The sequence below is a fragment of the Alligator mississippiensis genome, chromosome 14 (genome assembly GCF_030867095.1).
Source record: "Alligator mississippiensis isolate rAllMis1 chromosome 14, rAllMis1, whole genome shotgun sequence".
NCBI classification, from domain to species: Eukaryota; Metazoa; Chordata; order Crocodylia; family Alligatoridae; genus Alligator; species Alligator mississippiensis.
The window spans coordinates 41,522,857-41,544,376 of record NC_081837.1 but is presented as its reverse complement, the minus strand read 5'-3'; the positions used below and the strand labels follow the sequence as shown (position 1 = coordinate 41,544,376).

General features: G+C 44.7%; 1 protein-coding gene across 3 annotated transcripts in view; it reads right to left on the bottom strand.

Moving 5' to 3' along the window:
* SRGAP2 (SLIT-ROBO Rho GTPase activating protein 2) overlaps window positions 1–21,520 on the bottom strand; it is a 163,687-nt gene that overhangs the window by 56,888 nt on the left and 85,279 nt on the right. For all 3 annotated transcript variants that reach the window (XM_014609120.3, XM_006267815.4, XM_019477241.2), the window contains exon 5: window positions 6,492–6,554. In XM_014609120.3, coding sequence (XP_014464606.2) covers window positions 6,492–6,554 — 63 coding nt within the window. The remainder of the gene's footprint in view (window positions 1–6,491; window positions 6,555–21,520) is intronic.

The window sequence follows — 21,520 nt, the reverse complement described above, 5'->3', positions numbered from 1 at the left end:
TCCACGGTTAGAAAGGACTGTGTGTATATTTATACAGGCAAGCGGGCTTTGCTAATAACTAGCTGGTACGTGGCAAGTACATGCCTTCAAGTACGGATGCCTCAATCTTGTGGCCCTAACTATAATTGAACTCCCACTGGCGGTCGCATCTGATTTACTTTAGATGCAAAACCATTTATGCCCATTTCACCTTGGTTTGAACTTCCATATTATTTCACTTAAGTGGGATGTATGCTCTCTCCTGACGCAATGAAGGCTCTCAGCTACAGGCAGAAGCTGTATTTAAACATGAAAGAGATTGTGATCACAGCCAGTCTTAAACAGAGACTTTCTGAATAATTTACACACAGACTAAGCTACCACATATGCCTAGGCCATAAAACAGGCATTTATAATAATAGCTCTAAGCTGCAAAGAGATCTCGCTTCCTCTGTCACTGGAAAGAAACCTGGCAGGGAGCAACCAAAACGAATAAATATCACAATTTCTAATGACTTCATCCAGCTGATGATGCCTCATTGGCAGCTTCACACCTCCTGCTCCATGTTTGGCAATAGGGGTAGTGCTGACTCACAGCTGCCTGCTGGGGTCAACAGCACAGTCAAAGATCAGATTTGACAGCAGGACCCAGGACATAAATTTTCAGGAACAACGTACATAAAACAGATTCCACAAGGTGTTAGCCAGAGGTCCACTTTTCTTTCCAGCTCATGCTCGCTCATGAATTTATCGCAGAGTGTTAATAAACAGACTGCTCTTGCAGAGGCTTAAATCACTGCACCCTCTTCATCCAAAAGAGAAACGGTTCTGAAACTTTAAAGAATGGAAACAGCCAAGTGTCCAGGCAGTAACAGCAAACTACTATTGGTTTTAGCAAAATCTGCCATAGGTAATGTGAGACTCGGAAGTTAATTAACTGTGATCACAGATAATAAATTTCTAAGGCTGGCACCTAAAATCTGGGACTGTGGACAGTTGCTGCACGCCCTTTCAAACTGCAGAAGCTAGCACTCATCTGCAGGTGAGCAGAGGAGGGTGACATAAGTGTATTTTTATAGGCATGGTTATGGTGATCAACTGGGATCTGCGCACACTGCGGTTGATGATAACACAGCAGGATAAAACAGTATTCACTTTTTTATCCTGCCAGTAGACAACACCGTTTCCCTTGCAGACTCCAGACCTGAACTACAACTTCGATTCTAAAGCAACGCAGTGATTTAACACAACTTAAGCGCCAGGCTGCCAGGGAAGCACCCCGAGTCAGTACCCTCGACCACAGATTTTACCGAGACTGCGACACGATTGCATTCAACACCAGACTGAGCAGAAAAGCCTAGTCTTCACTCAGCTTCGCAGAACTCAGTCCAGGACAAACGCTCACTATTGCTGCTAGCGTCAACTGTCCATTTGCACGGGGCAATCGTGAAATCAGAAATCTCTGATGCCCGATTCATCTAGTTGTAAGCCAGTTGCTGAGGCCTTCCGAGAACTTCCACGAGCGCCAAGTTCAGCAAATTGCTTTTTCACGGTTTGTCCAGATTCCAGTAAAAAGAATTCAGTGAGACCAAAGTTACATTAGAGAAAAAAGAAGCAACTGCAAGCAGAACTGAATACCCAGCTCGAGCAATCATGCTTTTAAAAAAAAAAAACAACACACATTTTTTAAATCCCATTTTACTGGTACAGGCTGCACATACTCTTTTCTACCTCTATTGTCTACGAATAAATGAAACTTCAAAGAACAGGACACTGATCTCTATTTGGTCTACTTGAAATCAGAAGCGACTGTCATCCTCTACACTCACCAAGACCGGTTAGTACACAGACATCTATCTGCAAGTTCCCATTCACCCAAATTCAGCACACACCACCATTTCCAGAAACACCGGAAAACCTTGAGCGACCAATAATTAAATTTAAAACAATATCTTCAAAATGGTTGGATTTCTCTCTTTTCAGGTATATTCAGAAAAAGGGATGATGATTTTAAATGGGGGGGGGGGAAGGCAGGGATGTGGGGAGAGAGGATGAACTTCAGGTCTCTTACAGGGATTGAACGGTTACTCACACAGTACTAAAATGTCCAGGATGAATTTGCTTAGTGAAGGCTGACTCTAGGGGATTTTCAGTGATGAAGGACGTTATCTCACAACACTCAATACTTGGTTCAATGACCTGTCAGAGCCTGGTGAACTGACCATGCCTATCTTGGTATGTAAGCTCCTCTGGGCAGTTACCTTATCATCTCAAGTGCTGTGTATACTTACAGTGCAACTTAAGCATCTTAGCTCTTGAAAGACAAGGTCTGGAGGTGGGTAGTATTTCTGCTATAGTGCCTCACTCCTATACATGATACAGCAAAGAGAAACTCTTATGAAGTTGAGTTTGTGCCAGGAAACGAGGTCATTCCCATGGCAGACAAACCGGCTGACGTGAAGTCATTTCTCAGTGCAAACTCATTCTACTACCTTCAATAAAACCAACAACATCTAATAAATAAGTTATGCAGAACGACGCTGGACATCTAACAGCCGTAATGACCTAGCCATGCGATCCCTGGAACAAAAAAAAAAAAAAAAAAAATCTGGATGAAATGCCTCCAGATACCATCGTACTGGTGCTTACTGGCCATTGCTTAGTGAGCTGTTAAACAGTCTTCACCAGGGATAAGCTGGCTGATTTAGTAATGCTAAATGCTCCCAGGAGAAAAGTTAGGACAGGAGGTAAATCAAAAGCAAGGCTTGTACTTCAGTCTCCTGCATGGCAATACCATTAAGTCATCAGGCCAGTCTCAAGGCAAGATTGCCAAGCGTCAGCAGCTGGGATGCTGAGCGCTGTACTAAAAATTCCACTGTAATTGTTCCAGCAGCAAGAACACTGGTGCATGCTGAATCGGATTTTCCCTTCCTGACCTCCACGGCTTTTTCAAAGACCAGGCCAAACATGTGGTTTTAATGCTCTAAAAGCTAAGCTCATTCCTTTTGGGTTTTGCTATTAGACATAGTTTCAGAAGAGCACCCTCCCCACTGCAACACTAGTGGCAACACCACAGCTCCACCCAAAGGTCCGGTATGCTTTGACTTCAGCATCACCCCTGGAGCATCTTTTCACAGGGAGGAAATCAGGAGTGAAGGAGCGAATTTGTACGTCACAGCAGAACGACCCAGGTCATTAGGCAAAACTTCAAGGCATTCTGAGCATCAAAATGTTACCAGGGCTCGTTTCTAAAATAGAAGCAATTCCCTAACAGTTGCTGAAGACAGATTTAATCAACAGCGAATTTATTCCATTCAGCTGCACGAAAGAAAACCTCAGGCAGCGCACAAACTTTACGAACACGTTTCTTCCCCTTCCGCAGGCAATGCCTCTTCCTCAGAGCTGGTGCCGGATACACTGCAGAGCAGAGAGGACAGATGGTGGGCTGTCTCCCCAGCGCTGCCTCGTTTTTGATGAAATGCTGGATGAGCAAACACGCGCTGCAGTCTTTTCCATTATAATCGCGTGCGTTCTTCTGTATCGGGTGCACTGCCTGTACTGGACCACATGCAACTGCTATGCCCATCTGTCTGACTGAAGCACAAGGTCACCTTTAAGGGCACAGCTACACGTGCATTAGCACGCTTTAGGCAATGCACAGTAAATCTAGTACCTCAATTGTAAGCTACTAGGAAAATGCACATTGGCGTATTTAATGTCCATTAACTATATAGCACGGATTTTAGAGATGCTTTAATGTGCATTAAAATACAATTAATGTGCATTAAAGTGCAGATGTAGACACACCCTACGATTCTGAAGGTACTTGCGAGTTCTTCTCAATGCACGTTGTTTTACAAATGGCTCTATAGGTGGTACCAGGAACACGTTAAGCTAGGACCTTTGGGAGCCAGACCTAACGATAGGTCTCGTCGTAGCACTGAGCCAGTGAGAAAGGGTCAAGTTAGTAGGTGTGAACGGGGCTCTGGACAGGAAGTGTACAGGTGTAAAAGAGAGGAACGAAAGGAGGAGCCTGCAGTGAGAGAGGAGAACAAAGTCCGGTATGGGAGAAAAATCTCTGATAGGCATATCCTACATTTTAAGGGGCCTTCCCCCACCCATTTAAATATTTTCCTACACCATTTATTGCTAATGTAATTGCTTAGCAGCAACCAGTATTTAAAGGGAGATGCCATCATCAAGAGAGGTCCAAAGAAAGAGCTTTCCTTTGTTGAGCGCTGCGACCTCCCAAGAGCACTGCATCTTCAGAAAGTCAGCACTGCTTAAAGAATTACTTGTTTTTATTTATTTCGAGGGGGGGACAGGAACGAGTCCTAGCACAGCCATATGCTAGTCTGCCACGGACTCCTGCAGGAGACCAGGTCCCCAATTTGGACATACTTATTTTTGATTCCAAATTCACCGGTGCCAGTGTTGCAGAGGGGCGACAAGTACTTCAACAGAATCATTTCCAAAGCTATTGCTGCATGTCGCTGGGGAAGGCCTACAGCCTTACCTCCGATATCTTCCAGTGCATTTCACCAAATCCAGATCATTAAGTACAGATGAAAAAAAAAAAGGAGAGCAGTCAGCCAACTCTCCCCTCTCACGGAGAGGGCAGCACAACATTCAGACTCTAATTTTAATGGCAAGAGCACTGCGAGCAATGAAAAATTGGCTCAGGACGGCAGCTCATCACTGGCTGCCAGTTGACCTGGGTGGCTGGATGTCCTAAGGCTGACCGTCGCCTTATAAGTTCTAGCCCTTACTTTGAAACTACCCCCAACTTTTTGGCTCTCTTCTCAACTGCTCTTTAACAATTAAATAGATAGTCCTATGCCACCACAGGAGACCATCCAATTTCTAGCTCTAGGAGCAGATAATTAGTGATCTCATGAGATAACTGATGGAGCAGAACAACTTTTAGGCAAGGCTTGATTTTTACCCCTAGGCTAAAGATAGGGTTGACCTAGTTAACAGCACTGTAGGCTGGCACAAGTCTGTGTGTCAGGAGGGAGAGAGAGATTTTACAAGCCTGATCCCACATGATCATGGATAGTAAAAGAAAAAAAACCCTGCAAGAAACACTAACGCTGGCTGGAAGCGAGCTACAATGCTGGCAAGCCATGAAGCAGCTTAGCCACACGATTCTGCCAAAGCCTTGAACTTCAAAATCCCAGGTATACCAGGCAGAGGGCTCCCGTAAGCAGATGCAATGGAAGACTAAACTCTCGGTGCTGCAAACCCACCCTGCTTCTTCAAGCAGTCCCTGGGGAACAGGATGCCTGGCGAAGGAGGGGATCTGGATACAGCATTACCGAATGGGAAATGTAGCAGTGATAGCAGAGAGAATACCTTTGATCGGTAATTTTAAGCAGCTGTGGGAGTGCCTGTTGTGGTAAAGAAAGGGGATGTCCGTTTGTGGCCTTTGGAGCTCTGAATTATATTGCTTTTAATTTTTTGTACGGCAGCCAGAGAACTGGCTGAGGGCTGTAGAAACATGCGTTGCATGCAAAATTAGACCCCCTGTTCTCACAGGCCAGTTACCTGCTGCTCTTATTTTTAAGCTCTTCAAAACATGACAAAAAGTGATATGGAAAAATCTCCAGCATTTTCTGGGCTGCGGGGAGCTGGGCACCACTTACTCCCAAAGCTATAATGCTTCGCGTGAGGTTGACTGCAGGACCCAGGGATTCACAGCATGTCCCTGGAACCGTTGTCTAACGATAACGTTTTTGCGATGCACGCTTTATTTAGTTTTCAGGAGAGGGTTCATTAAAAAAAAAACAGCCTGCAAAAACTGTGTGGACGCATCATGTTCCAAGCATCTCAACCAGAGAACAAAAAACACATTTATAACAGATTGTTTGGCCTTTAGGGGACAGCAGACTGAGGCTCAGCTGAGCCTCTAGGCTTCAGGCCCAAGGGGGGTCTTGTCCTGAGCTCTGTCCGCAGCGGCACACTGAGTTGTGACCCTAACACTGCTTGATACGTTCTGGAGCCTGAATCCCCTCCCTCCCGAGCCCTCCGTAGTAATCAGGATCTAGAAAACAAACCAAATCAAAACCTACATTAAATCAATATGCAGAGGAAAATGCATTGTACGTGGAAGCCTGCTCTGCTTCTACATGTGCTCCGTGCAATTGTGGAGGAAATGGGGCAGATTTAAATGGGTTTGTTTGCATCTGCAAACTAGGGTGTCATGGCTGTAAGGTTTTACTTCAAAAGCAACCCAAAATGCATACCCCCACTTTCATACTTTCAGTAATCCCTGCGAAACAAGTTTTGGCAACCGTTTAGATAACAGAGATACAACCCGAGAAGAAAGATGGAGTGAAAAAAAAGAAATTTATGGTACCGTATAGACCGGTGAACACAAGCTGCCTCAAATCACAGAGGGTGGAGACATTCATCAGTCCCAACACTTGGTCTCTGCTGCAGCAGCAGGCAGGGGGAAGCCAAATGCTTCTTCCTTCTGCCTGAAAAGCAGCCAAGAAGCGAGTGTGATTTACCGTGTACAGTTCATTCAGGACCTTCATCAAGTCTTCCTGGAGCTGCAGTCCAACTTCCTTACTCTGCAGCAAAAGAAAGAAAAAAAAAAAAAAAAGGGAAATGAAGGTTAATAGGGGAAGATGGGAGAGGGATGGAAGAAGCAAGCCTGCAACATGCTGCAAATAATCTAGACCCAATTAGCCAGCATCATTTAACCTGACAAATCTAATAACCGCTCGGGTCAGGCCCGCTTATGGCCAAATTACACAAACAGTATCAATAAAATGAAATGTTATGCACACAACCTGGCAAATGCTATGACATGGAAAAGAGGTGGGGAGGAGGGCAAGGGAGGGGGCTTTAATTGAACATCAGTCTTTCATCTTGGCAGAACTGGAAGCACTTATGCTGCCTGCTGTTGCTGAGAGCTTACAGAACAGCCAGAGGTAAATCAGGACAATTTGATGTGTAATAATACAGGAGTGGAGGCGATGCTGGGCAGAAGGGGCAGGGATATCATCATCAGCCACTTCCTGGAATACAGTTCTTTTCTCCTTCAAAAGGTCTTGCAGCACAACACCACCACTGTGCAAAGCATCCCCGTTTCGCCGAGGAGCAAACAATGACAGGCTTTTAAGGAAATGGGGCACTTAATTACCGTTGTTGCACCGCAGGACTCCTAACCTGAGGATACAGAAACGCTGGCCTAACCGGCTTCGCGCTATAACACCGTAAATGCAAACCTGGAACCTAACATACAGGATCAAGGATCCAGACATAAATAAGCATCGCTCCAGCATCTCCTACCCAAATTCCATCCCAAAGAGGGACAGGAGGGGAAAGGGAAGTTGCTGCCACTGTAAATGAGGCTTTGAAACCCAACATGTTAATTCCTCAAAAAAACATACACATTTCTACACCTGGACTCTAAAGTGAAGATGGCTTTTTTGGAGAGAATTTGAGAGGGAAGCAAAGAACGGTGCCTGGGAGGTGAGCAGTCTTGCAGCAGAGCCCCAAGAGCCGTGCCCGGGGTGGCGGTCTTCACAGCATGTTCCTCTTCGTGCCTTTAGAGCTGGGGGCCGAGTCCCAAGAACGGGCAAGTCACTGCTCATGTGGCCTGCGGTGGAAGAGTATATGCAGCCCAATAGCTGACGTGCCTATTTTTGAATGCGGTGGTAACGCCAAGATTTAAAAAAAGGACTCCACGCCTACTTCTTTACAGTCACACGCTCAGCAGTCAAGTTGCCCAATTTCCACTTAAAATTATAAAGCCAGACATGGGATTTACCTCAGCAGACAAAGCTATCAGCTATTTTTAACTGCAAGAACTACAATACAGTTTTAACTGCATCAACACGCATCGCTCTCCAGCAAGGACCACTTGCAACTGTGAGCTGCCCAGGTCTACCCAAGGCAATGTGACTCATGAGCTTATTTCCTTTGCTAGGAAATATTAAGATAAGGAAAAATAAGGGCAACCAACACACAAATGCGAGTAGGTGTCAAGCTTGGTCACGGATGGAACTAGCCTGCAGCCAAGCGTCCGCCTTTAAAAAAGAAAAGCCTATTTATTTTAAATTTCTTGGCAGGTGAAGACAGCAGGCACGTCTGCTCTGCAACCAGGCAAGGCCGCCACGTAAAAAACTGCAGCGCTGGCAATACCTCGGCTCTAGCTAAACACAAAACAGGTAGCACAGATGGCACACGGGCATCTCCCTCTCTGGTACAGACCTCCAGATCGCCCGCCTCCTCACGTCTACGTTGCTCGGAGACGATCGCCGAGGTACGCCGAGCCCTCTTGCAGTGCACGTGCTGAGACTGCTCCCGAAGCTCTGCCCTCTGAGCTTCGTTTCTGGCAGTGTTTGGCCCTAAAGCTGGTGCCGTGACTGCTATGGCAGTTTAATCACGACATCTGCCTTTGGATGCATCAAAAAGCATAGGAAGACCGCTAACGATCTAGCCAAGCGCGTGCATGGACAAGCACCCACCCAGACAGCCCATCCTTGCCTTATGCACCTATCACCGAACATCACACTTTTTGCTGGCCTCACAACTCCTTTCTCCTTAGCAGCAGTGTAAGTGCGCACGAGAAATCCCTGTGTTTGTTTTACAACTGCCTGTAATACTTGCATAAGCACACAGCTCCCACAGATCTCAGCTTGGGGTACTTGAAAGAGATTGGAACCAATAAAATTACAATTAAGCCCAGGCAGATGTTTCCTTTCTTGCTGCTGACAACGCCAAAGAAGAGATGTCTCAACTTTTATCCCTGTTTATTTGAACAGGCTGCTGAAGCGATTTTGACTTACTACTTTAACCCCGGTTCCCTATGGAGTACATTATCGTGCTTGATAACCAATGTGAAATTCTATACTGTTTAAAATGTAAAAAAAAGAGAGAGGCCTTCAGAAACTCAAAGCCATGCTGACACAGAGGCCGTTAACAATCACAGCCTTGTGAAAGGCATCCAAGATTGCCATGCTTCCTACTGGAACTGTGACTTTCTGATCCACGGTGCCCTACACCGTGCCCCTCTTAAAAGCTATGTAATTAACCACTGTTCGCTCCAACGGATCACTTTATAAGCCATCTGCATTTCAAGGGGGAAGTCCCCTTCAATGAAAGCCTAACCTAAGGAAAAAGGACAATTATTTGCTCGCATGAAACCTGACGAGGCCCCACTATGATAAAGCAACTAGTTCTTTGCAGCCGTCCCAAACGCTCTGCTCCAAAGGAAAAAAAAAAGTGGGGGGGAGGACGGGGAGGACTAAGAGTCAAAGATTAAAACAGAGCCGTCTTTGTAAGTTATCAGACAAAAATGTATCTCTTTTCTTTAAGCATCATGGAAGAAAATGAGTCATCTAAATAGGACACTGAAGGGGGAAAAAAAAAGCTGCTGAGGGTGGGTGTTTTGAAGATCTCTTCATAAATTGTTGCCCAAAAGAGGCCTGGATTCCACGTTCAACAGGAGTGCATGCCACCCAGCCACAGCTACTTCCAGGAGGGTTTCAGTTCTCCAAGGGTGATCAACAATGATGTCCCTTTAGGCTGGGCATCCTTGCAAGCTGCAGCGGTGTCATTAAGGGGCCAGCATCCTTGCTCAGCTGTGCCACGCCAACTTGCCTTCAGAGCGGGCACCACCACCTATCTAGCAGTAGTTAACAGTACAAGTCTCTGAAATGCACACACGTAGCACTCCCAGCACAATCCTTCACACTAACTCTCCCACCTATCATTTAATAGCCGGGTTTACTAAGAGACCTAGGAGAGAGAAGCACGCCTGCACCAAGTAGTTTACTAATTTGAATGCGCTTCATTTTAAAGAGGGGAGCAATGCCTCAATCTCCCCACCCTGTCCGGTCCAAAAGCAGCCAGGCTCAATGGACATGAACTAGCCATTGGCGGGTTTTTTCTTTGCTTTTGTTTTTCTTTTTCTAATTAACAGGTGCAAACCCATCTAGTACAACATGTAGCAAGAAGTAATTTTATCCAGCTTGCAGATTTGATTCATTCACTCGGCGTTAAAGCAGCACCATTCATGTCTTGGCAGATAAGGCTGTATCAGCATTTTAAATACTGAATCCAATTTTCTACAGGGTTAAATTGCAGCTGCAGTTTGGCACACAAAAGCTGAAAGTCTAGGAGCAGTCAGAGATTCACATACGCTCAGGGCTGGAAGGGGCCTCGTGAGATCATGGGTCCAGCCCCCCTGCTCTGGGCAGGAAAGACTGCTGAGGTCAAATAACCCCAGCAAGGTTAAAAAAAAATGAGGGAAAATAAAATCAGACACCAGTTTGGCCACAGTTAAACTGTGGACTAGGGGGGGCAAACATAAAACTTACCTATTTTTTTTTTTGTTTGGTTTTTTTAATACTGTAGCAGCTTCAAGGATAAGTGTGCAAAATGTGCGTTGGATAGTTCAAAAAAACCAAACTTGCTTACAAAAAAAAATTCTCCTCAAGTCTTTATTTCAATGCTCTAACACTACTTCAGCTGACCAGAGGAAACCAGTACTCCATGCCAATGGATTAGGTACCAAAACTTGGAGGAGTTTTAGCTATATGGACCCAAAACAAACAACAGATACATGATGGCCAGTGGGACACTGCTGACCTTCTGTTATAGGTTTAAGAATGGCATTAGTGTGAAAATCCCAGAGACATGCTGGGAAAAAGAAGCTGGATTAAGAGGCCTACTGCTACATCAAACTTCCCTCCTTGCTTAAACAATTGCTTTATTATTTTGTTCCATTTCTTCATTTTTACTTACGTAAACTTCCAAAACGTTTGCTGTTTGATCCCTATGACCCAAACCGTGTCTTGGCATAGAACGGGCTGAAGTGAAAATAGTTTGCCTTACTCACTTGTGACCCTAATAAAAAAAAATATTCTTAAACCAAAATAAGCAGAAACCTCTGAAACCTGAGTTCAGATGGTTTGAATTTCCATATATTCCAGGCTCTCACACCCCAAACCCCATCCCTGGGTGGCCAGATGCATTGGTAAAAAAAATAAAATAAACAAACTTCAGGCTGGAGCCAAGACAAAGAAGTATTCAACTTTTGCAGTTGACTTTAAAATTTAAAGAAGCGGAGGGAGAAGAGGGGGAAAGAATCAATGGTTCCCAATCTCCGAGGAATGTTGCAATAATATTCTCTGCATTCTTTCCACCATCCGGCAGAGGAGAAAGCCAAAGATGCTGCTGATCCCTGAAGTCATGCAGTCCCCACGATTTTGTGGCTGCCCTTTTCTTAACATTAAGGATGATTAATAAAACCAAAAGGCTGGTTCTGCTTTTAATGCTCCGGGCACTGAACTTTTCACATAGAAAGAGTTGATCAGCAGCATGCTTTGTTGTTCAGCAGCGTATGTTGTTCAAACTGCCTCAACTGGCCCAACCATCTTCCTTTCACCCAATTCTTTGCATGCCAGTTGTCTGCTTCTGGCCTAAGACTGCTCATTCAAAAGCAACACTGTTGGAACAGCAACTGTTTAGGACGAGATGAACACCACTAAGACACTAAAGGTGCAAATTCTGGATGAAGAAGCGTAAAGAGTCGGAAGACGTTAACTCAAAAGGTGCAACAAGATCTTTTGCGGTTGTAAAGGAGTCTGCTCCCTGGACTAGGAAAAATATCCATCGCACCATTGGATTGAAGGTAAGAAAAAAAATCGGTGTTGTGAAAACAAAAACCGTTTCAGGAGCTTTCAAACCAGCTAAGTCAAACTAATGCTCATCCCAATGCAGTTTTCGCTGGGTGAAGATGAAGGGACTGGAATCGAAAGAGCTGATCTAAAAGCTGGGCGAACTAGTACGATGTACACCCTGCAGGAAGTAGAGCAGTCAGCAAGGAAAAGACCAAAGGAAATTCCTCAGGCGTTGGCAAAAACTGTCAGTTGAGCCCTTGAAAAATAAGGACCTGAAGCAAAAAGACGGAGAGCTGTAGTATCTAGGAGCTGGACAGCTAAAGGTATCTCCATATCAGAGGCTATTGCGCCTAAGCCCCCGATAGGGAGGGAAAATATCACGAGACCCTTAACTTATTCAAGGAACCTTTGGAAGACAGCACGGGGATGCACGAAAAAAAAAGACAATACGGAGGAGAAAACATTTCTCAGTCAGTGGCTAGCATCTTCAGGCCTCACCTTTAAGCAGGCAGAGACCAGGTCTAGATATGGATGAGACTGCCAAGAGATTTGAGAAAGCAAACTAGCAATTTGGTAATGAATGTTTTTCCTTCCCAGGAGCGAAGCGTTGCCCCAAAATAACATGCTACTGGATGTGCTTTCAGAGGAGACGTAGGTCAGATCACTCATGAGTATTAAAAGATCCCCTGGCACTTTTCACAGAAAGAGAGGCAGTTGTCCAATTTTCAATCTGGGTTATTAGAAGGAGAGTAGAGAGGCAGAACGATTTCTACTTGGCTGGCTCTTCATTTCCTATGTGTAGTTAAACAGCTGTTATTTTCCTCCCCAGAGCTGGCTCCTTCTCAATGGTGGGTGATGCATTTCTCAGCCTTTGGGGTACCTCAGAAACCTTTGGGAGAAGAGGCTGCATACACGCATCCAGTATCAACATCCAGTTAAAACAACAGAGAAAATGTCTCCGACTGCCAAGCCTAAAACTGAGTGTGGAGGGACAATGTCTTTGACAAGCTGAATATCGACACAGCGGGCAGAAACAAATCCGACTTTTTGCAAACGGGCCCGTCTGCCCCGACAAAAGTGATGTCACGCAAGGAGTCCAACTGTCTAGAGCTTGGATCATATATTTAATGCCATGCTGGAAAGACCAAAAAGCTAAGGAAACGAGGAACCAAGTATCAGGTTCACAGGAGAAAAAGGGATGCCTACAGCAGAAAGAACATCACAAGAAGACCCCTGTGATACTGTGCAACAGCCTCGGAGCCAGCAAGCTGAAAATCTGCACTTACACCCCTACGAACCAGAAGGACCTAGATGTGCATGGGTCGAACACACCAGTGACCACAAAACAGGGCATGGGACAGAAGGCAATGATTTGAGACTAGCTCCACACTTCCTTTATCCAGATGCCTGGAGTCTAAGAAGGCTGAATTTGGCACAGCACAGGAAACGCTGCATTAAAAACAATGCAGGTTAAACTTTGCGCAGCTATAATGCTTGCAGTAAAAGCACGTGTTCGTGACACCCTCTAACCATCTTAAAGTCAGGGAGCATCTGCATTTTTCCACATCCAAGTTCTCAATGCAAAAGAAACACTGAGTTGCGTTGTCTTGACCCGGGAGGTCAGCCTGCACAACGAAATTCATTGACATTCTTCCTGGAAGATGCCATTATCTGAACAGCGCGCCGAATCCTCAGCGGGCTGGGGCAGTGGCGAGAAGGGATGCCAAATACAATGGCTGTTGCTGCAAAGACACGCCTGGCTGAAGAGGAGCGGAGGAAAAAAGAAATGCCACTCCCACTCTTTGTATTAGGAACATGGTAACTGTGGCAATCCGTTGGGGAGAGGACAAATGATTCGACTATCACCCAGCCTTCTTTAATTTGCAAAATCAGGTTTTGCATTTGAAGCTGTCTGCATCTCAAAGCCCCTTTTCAGCCCAGGACAAGAAAACTAAGAGCTGCCACAAGTGCGCTCGCATACACTCCCTCTTTTGTTACGAGGAGCTGTGTTTGAAGCATGTGCAGAGCAGTAGGTCGCTGCCACACTTAACTGGAACATTAATTCTCAGAGTGCTGCGCCAGCTTCTCAACGCGCTCTTTGTTCCATCCCCCACCCCCGGCCCCCATCTAATTTAATCAAGACATTTTCGGGATCTATGGCAGCGCTTACTTGGCTGTTCCGCATTCCACTGAACATTACGACCTCAGCTTCCAAAAATTTAGGGCAGTAATAAATAGGAGAGTTAAGGAATGCTGTCAGTATTTTATGTTCCAAATATCACATACCTTCCGAACACGGCTACAACCTGGCAGGAAGACGGTTTGCATTCAAAATAACCACGCCACAAAGTCCACTAGACACTGCGCTGTTGCGATCACATTTATGTGGGGGGTGCTCTGATACCATCATGATGGGCAGACACATCGAACACTAAGATAGACAGCAATGCTCTGGTTTTTTGAGTGCCCCTGAAATCAGTGATGAAGTGGAGGGGAAAACCCAAGCCTACTATCACAGCAACTTCTTATTTCATAGAGTTCAGGGTTGGAAGGGACCTATTAGATCATCGAGTCCGACCCCCTGCCCTGGGCAGGAATTAAGGAAGAATTGCATTCTTCTTTCAATTACAAAACTGTCAAAGTGAAAATAGACAATAGAAACTCAAATGTTTAATCTTCTATGCTTCAGGGATGTATTTGGTAGCTGTGTTGGTCTGAGACGAAAAGAAGGGCATTTGAGCACAAAAGCTTGCAGAAAAAGAGATTTTTTTTTTGTGATTTCCTACTTGATTTAATAAAAGGTATTATTTCTGAACCAAGAGTTCTAGATTTTTGCACTCTTCTATGCAATATTTAAAAAAAAAAAAGAAAGAAAACCAAAACCTAAAGCAATCCATAGTTTTTCCCCCCCAATTATAGCTACATCTTTAACCCTAAAAAAAGGAGTGTGCACATGCCTGTACATATACGTGCATATATAATAATTCAATATTATATATAGGATGAACAACCCAGCTTCCATCAACTGGAATTTACACACACAAGCTGGGCTGTTCAGCTGGGTAACTATATCCACAGTCCAATCAGTTTTTCTGCAGAAAACAAGTTGCCATCATAACCAATTAGTAATTATTTCTCACTTATATAGTCCCCAGTTCATTAAGGTTCCAAAAACTTTTTGTATGCGAGGGGTCTCTGTTGCTCAGATTTATTTTTAGGACAGGCTGTAGGTCTCTCTTGCACTCATACAAACTTGTATGTAAATTTTTCACGTCACTATTCATCACCCTTTTTAATGTGTGTTTAATAGGTTTACTCGTTCTTACATAACCTTGTAGAACCAACTATCCCTACAGTGTCTTCTGTTGTTTCTGTGTTCATTCCCCCCCAGCATCTCAGCTTAGTGACAAGAGATCACCTATAAAAACACGTGCTACCCAGTGGATGTCATGCATCTCCAACAAAAATAATCAATCCAAGAGCGTATATTTTTTAGAGCGGTCCAAAACGTGGCTTATTCATGCAGAAGTTTGTTACTTATGTAGGGAGTCATTCTCCCTACCAATCTTCATAGCGGATACTACATTCTTCATTTAGCTGATACGTTAAAATGAAAAATGTCCTATGTAAGTACAAGGCTGTAAAAAAAACAAAAAACCCAACACTATCCATACATTACAGTAATACCGTACTACCACCTGCACTCTCTGGCTCATCTATCTGGCTTACAAAGAGCTCCCTATTTTTGCTGTCTTAAGCACTGATGCTGTCAAATATCAGGCTTCACATTCCCAACCCCCAACAAATCAAACAATTTTATGGCTGAGAGCACTCGCTCTTATTGTGAAGCCAGCTACACAGTCTCACCTATCAACTGAGAGAGATGTGAAAAGGTTTTCAAGAGGTGGCAAGCCCTACCAGCTGGCAGTGAAGTCCCATGAAATATTAGAAGTAATGTCCTGTAATAGCATGCGCACAAGTGTGATGCATCGTATGGCGGCTCCATGCTACCTACTCTCCCCGATGTCCTCTCTCAAATTTGCCATGAGAAATTTCTCTTGACATAGCCGACTAAAGGGATCACAATTAGATGAGCGACCTAAGAGTTTAACAGATACTGTCACCCAGACCCTTGCTGACCTGAATCCAAGCTGAAGCACTAAAGACTGGATAAAGAGAGGCATATGCTACAAAAAGGGGCAACAAGCCGCACAAATGTATGCGAAGAGAAAGGGAATTTGATAAGACAAGATATTTCCCACACTGAAGAAAGCCAACTGCATGCAGCATGTTGGTTGCCCACTCCATAGACAGAAATGATGCTTTCAGCCAGCAGCAGAGCTAGCAGAAGCATTTCAGTTATAGCCTTGAGCTATCCTGTGCGTCACCCGGGGCAATGGGCTCTGATCATGTCATTAGATGTGACCCGATACGGAGCGCTAACGGCATGTCAGAAGTCATCCACTACGACTGAAAAACAATTTTATACCTCCTAGCACAGCAGTGGGTAAATAGTGCTGGCCCTGATAAAACTACACGTGCAAATAATTTCCATCAATTCTTCCCCTGCACAGAACTTTCTCTTTAAAAATAAGTAGCATAGAAGAACGGGAGCTGGTTAACTACAGCAGCAAGAAACTGGACCATTCAGGAACTGAAGTCATTTCACAATAGACCTAAGTCCAGCAAAAATTGGGGAAAGGGTCAAAAAAATTCAATGTTTGCATATTTCTTCTTCAGAAATCATTTGCCCAGTTATAAGCTGCTAATAGATGCTGCACAGCAAGATGTTCTTCTACTGGTCGGGTTTCCCCCCCCACTTTTATTTTTTATATACATATATATACACATATATATACACACACACACACACATATATATATATATACACACACACACACACACACACACACATATATATATATGGATGGTGGAACTGTCACAAATATAACTGTTACATATATACATATATATATTCCAGTATCACCCACAGCCTGCCAAATGCACTGCAGTTTTAATGTAGGTCCTATCTTAGGCAAGAGCCCCTTAAAAGAACTAATGCAGTCATACTGCTTCATTGATTATCATAGGATTTCTAAAAAATTTTTACTTTCAAAGCAACTGCAGTGCATGCTTGCACAGTACCTGAACAGACCACCTTCCATAACCAAACCACGGTGGGCACTACACAGAAAGTGTTCTTAGGAACTAAATTACAGCACTGTTTTTGCCATTCAATGTCTCATTTTTAAATATGGGCACACAATTTAACTGCACGTTGCTACATTAGAAATGCTACATTCTTGAAACATGATGTGAATGGCATCTGACAGCCAGCTGGCCAGGGGTGGCTTCCCTACCTGCCCCTGGGTGGTTGTCTGGTAAAAAAAACTAAACTAATCAAAGATTATAGGCGAGTCCCACATACGTCTAAAGTGAGCCGCCTGCTTAATGGCCAGCTAAAATAGTCATCAAAAAAGCCATTGGGAGGTTCATTAAAATTCGTGGTGAGCATGGAAGTCCATTTTAAAAATTTAAAGCAGAGGAGAGGTCTCTCCAATGCAGGATCAATAGTACTAGACAAAGGTACAGAACAGCGACAGGGCACAAGTCCTGAAAATGTTCTTTTTAGGGAAATGGTCCTGAGAATCTGGCAGTACGTGCTACTACTACCTGGTGCTTATTCACCCCAGCAGTACTAGAATAGTGAGCCAGAACAGTGTTTCTCAACCTTTTAAGTAGTAAGTACCCCCTAACTTCTGAAAATGTTAATAAGTACCCCAACATTAAATTTTCCAGGGAATTTTATATTTACAGACTAGTGTGTGCCATATGTTGGGAGAAGGGCTGTGCATATGAGGCTGTGATATAACAGATGTCTGATCTGGTGTGGGTAGGGTTGCCACCTTTTATACCAGGGGTGCACAACTCAGGTATGTACCTAGGCTAGAGGGGATGTCAGCCAAAGCTAGGAGGGTTGAACAGCGAATTATTGCTGGGGAATTTAATTTTTTTTAATTGCACCAAATTTTTTGCCATAGTTTTGAGAGGAAAAGAGGGTGACAGAGAGAGAGGAAAAGAGGGCGAACGAGCGTTGGGGTACCCGCATACCTCCTGCCTGTGTCTCGCGTACCCGCAGGGTTGAGAAACTATGATCCGCAAGATGACAATATAAGTCGTCGTTATTTGGGCTGCTGTGGTATATCAGAGGCCCTGCAACTCACTGTATTAAGTACCAAACACAGAGCAAAAGATGGTCCCAGCCCAAAGCACTTACAACATATATGGTAGAGTTGCACACAGAGCCCCAGGAAACAACAAGGCAACTTTAGCCTGTACAATAATCCACTTCAGCCTGTATAATATGTCAGAGTGGTGTCACCCCAATATCCTAAAGGCTGAGAATTTTTTTTAAGTCATCACAGCCAATGCATTTCCAGAAGAGATTGGAAGGAGGAAGTCGAGTTTGCATGGCAATGTTTATGGGTGTCTCCCAAGACTGTGGTGCAACGCAGGAAAAAACGAAGAAGAAAGCGTTGGCTGGCAAGTTGGCAATGAAGGCTGGCATCAATGACCATCTGGAGCCAGGACTCTTCATCTGGATTATATACAAGGGGATTATAGGCAGTACAGAAAGTCTGTGAAGGGCCTTGAAAATGAAGCTTATGGCTTAGGCAAGTACCACTACCAGAGTGATTTACACTGTCACTCTATGGTATTGTATTATTATTCTGAAAAGGTAATTCGGCCCCTGGATGAGCATCAGGACATAAGATCATGGAAAGAGGCAGATATTTTACCCTGCAAATCTCGCATGACAGAAGTGGGAGCTATAGCAGACTGCCTCAATTAACTCTGCTTCCTCACCAAGAAACATTCCCAACATCTCCAGCATTTTGTTTCCGTCTCAACTAACAACACACCTGATAATCCCAGTGCAGTGCTCCGCAAGTCGCGACACCAAAATCCAGCGGCACGCACACTGGACTCTTGCTACAGAAATCCTGTCGGCTGCAAGAGAAAACTTGCTTATTCAGAAACCAGACAAAGAGCAAGACTTCAGTACGCTACATCAAATAATACTTCCCTTAAACTCAAAACATACAAGTTCGGTTTGGCTTCTAAAGGAAATCCCCTCAAAACAGGCAACAGAGAAAGAGTGACTAAAAGATGCCAAATTAAAAAAGGGCTCTTCTCAAAGAGGACACGTGTCAGTAATGTCAAGGGATCCCATGAAAGAGATATCTGAAGGGGAGAGAAAATGATCATCGGGCTAGAAATGAAGGTAGCCCCATGCAAAGATATTAAGAGTCCATATTAAAACCGAGGGCTGACAGGGGGATAAAGGGAATGATGAAGGGGAAAATAGGAAATCAAGGGAGCTAGCTCAAACAGAAGAGGGTAAAAAAATGTTAAAGGGCTGTGCTCAACAAGGATGTGTAGGAAGAAATCAAAGATGTGCTGCCTACAGAGGTAGACGGAGCAATCAAAAGACTCCTGCACAAGAATGGAAGCTGACTTCAAAGCCCGACGCTCTCCCAAGACAGGCAGGGAGAGGATCAGGATGGGAACGCTGGCCTGCATTGAGGCTTTTCTGCCAGAACCGCACGGTAGCTGAACGCAGGGCTGTATCATTAATTATTGGACAAATAGAAACATATTAAACCCCTCCCCAGGGGCAGTCATTTGCTGCGATTACGACCAGATACAATCTGGAATTTGCACTTGATTCTGTTTGTTCAGAGGCACCGGCAAGCAAGCTCGCTGGGGATCCACTACTCCTCTTCGAACAACTGAACGGGAGCCTGATGCTGCCTCCCTTACTGGGATGAAGGGCACTAAACTGGCAGAGCGGAGGCTGCAGAATCAATCCTTTGCCATCCTCATGTTTCCCAGAGAGCATAAAATAAACCCACTCTGCATTTCTCTGTTTGGACTCTCCTCTGCCACAACATGAAATTAAAGATAAAAGGGCACAGGAGGAAGGGGGGCCACTGGCTAACAGATGCTTTCCAAACACATTGCCTTCTTCTGCTTTAAGTGACCACTTCCATTTACATGATATCATTAACAGTAACTGATCAACCCAGTGTTTATCACTACTTGCATCTGTTTCTTCACCAGACCCGAGGAAGGGAATTTTGTGCCCAAAAGCTAGTCCAACATCTCCTTCCAATGACTGGGTTGGTCCAGTAAAAGCTAGTACCAAAGAAATCTTGTTCTTTGGACCATCATGGTACAGTAGCACTGCAAAACTACTCTAAAGCACATACCAAAGAACCAAAAAATTAGACAGTTATTTCTCCATGCACATATACAACAGCACAACTAACCCACTCAACAGATTATATCCTTAAAAGCAGGGTAGACCCTGCTTTTAACGATATAATCCTCCTTAAAAACTTCTCAGATGGTTGTCTGCCCTTAGGGAATATTTCTGTGCTAAGTATAAAATAAAGAAAAACACCAGAAGCAGCAAAAAAACCCCCACATTTATGCCCTTTTCCAACCACTTGTCAGGACATTAGCCCAACACTGAAATGTTTTTTCCATCAGACTTTTATTGCTCCCCCTCCAACATGGACCTTTCACGGCCTCTCTGCCCATGGCTACTTACCCCACCTTTCCGCAGCTCTGCTCTTCCCTCTGACATGCTCCTCCTGCCTTGGGAAAACATTAGCATCCAAATACTAGTTGATCCAGAGGCCCAGCGCTTGAGTGTGGAAAGGTAAAGAGAGGAGCACTTTTTAGTGTCTCCTCATTTTGCTGACCAATTGAAGCAGTCCATATAGACAGGTCCATGCTAAACTATGACGAGCTCTTAGTTAGAAGAGCTCAACTTTTCACAGCTAAAGGAATTTTGCCTCCCTTGGTTTTTGCATCATTTCCTTTCTTTGCTCCTGGCTAGATGCAATGGCTTCCCAAAAGGGTCCGGGACCACCCTCGCTGCGAACAGACACGACACCCTGGCACTCGGTGTTTAAACTTTCTATAGGGAGCCCCAGCAAGGCAGTAAACAGGACAGAAAGCCAGTGAGAAACACTAGCAATACATCGTACGTCTGACACCACTCGAATGTTGGCTTTGGCAGCCAACCCAACTCCCCTTATCAGCAAAGATACCTTTGAAGTGGCTGGCAGGCTTCCATCTACTACTCAAACAAATAAGGCCCTTCACATCATATAACAGCCCTGAAAAGGGATCTCTTCATCATAAGACACTGACAGAAAAACTTAATTAGATAAGGCCAGACTGCGCAGTGCTCCTATGACACACAGCAAAGCCCAACACTGCAGGCTGAAAGCAGCAGCTGTCTGAAACCCTACGTGCAACTCGAGCATAATCACTACTGGAATTTCAGAAGTTAATTGATGTTAAAGAAAAACATGCCAGTGCTTGACGGTTTGCAACGCTGCACCCTTCTTCTAACACCTTCCCTCCGTAACAAAGGGGCTTGGAGCGCAACAGAAGAATTGGTCGTGGCCTGCAGGGTTTCTGCCGAAGGGCTGTGTTACCTACTTCCAGCAGCCGGACACTTGAAGTCCACGTTTCCTAAAATGTTCCAGCTGCTCTTTCAGTCAACAGCTCCGTAGCAAGACTAGGTCTTTTCGCGCCGGGTCTGCTTCTGCTCCAGGGTTCACAGACAGCAGCTGTGACAATGTTCCTCCTCCCATGTCTCTGTTTCTTTCCAACACAGACCTCATCGCAGCCATTCAGCCCTCTGTAGCCCTAAGGCTAGATTAGTGCAGCGTGCTCTACACTTCAAAAGGGCTCGGTGCTTCAGCCAGTGCAGAACACAGAGGCTTGTGCCTCCGCGGAGGGGAGGCATCCTAAATTGATCGTGTCTGTGCTTGAGGCCCTCCAATGTTTGACAGTTTGTACAGTACACGGTGCTGGTTATA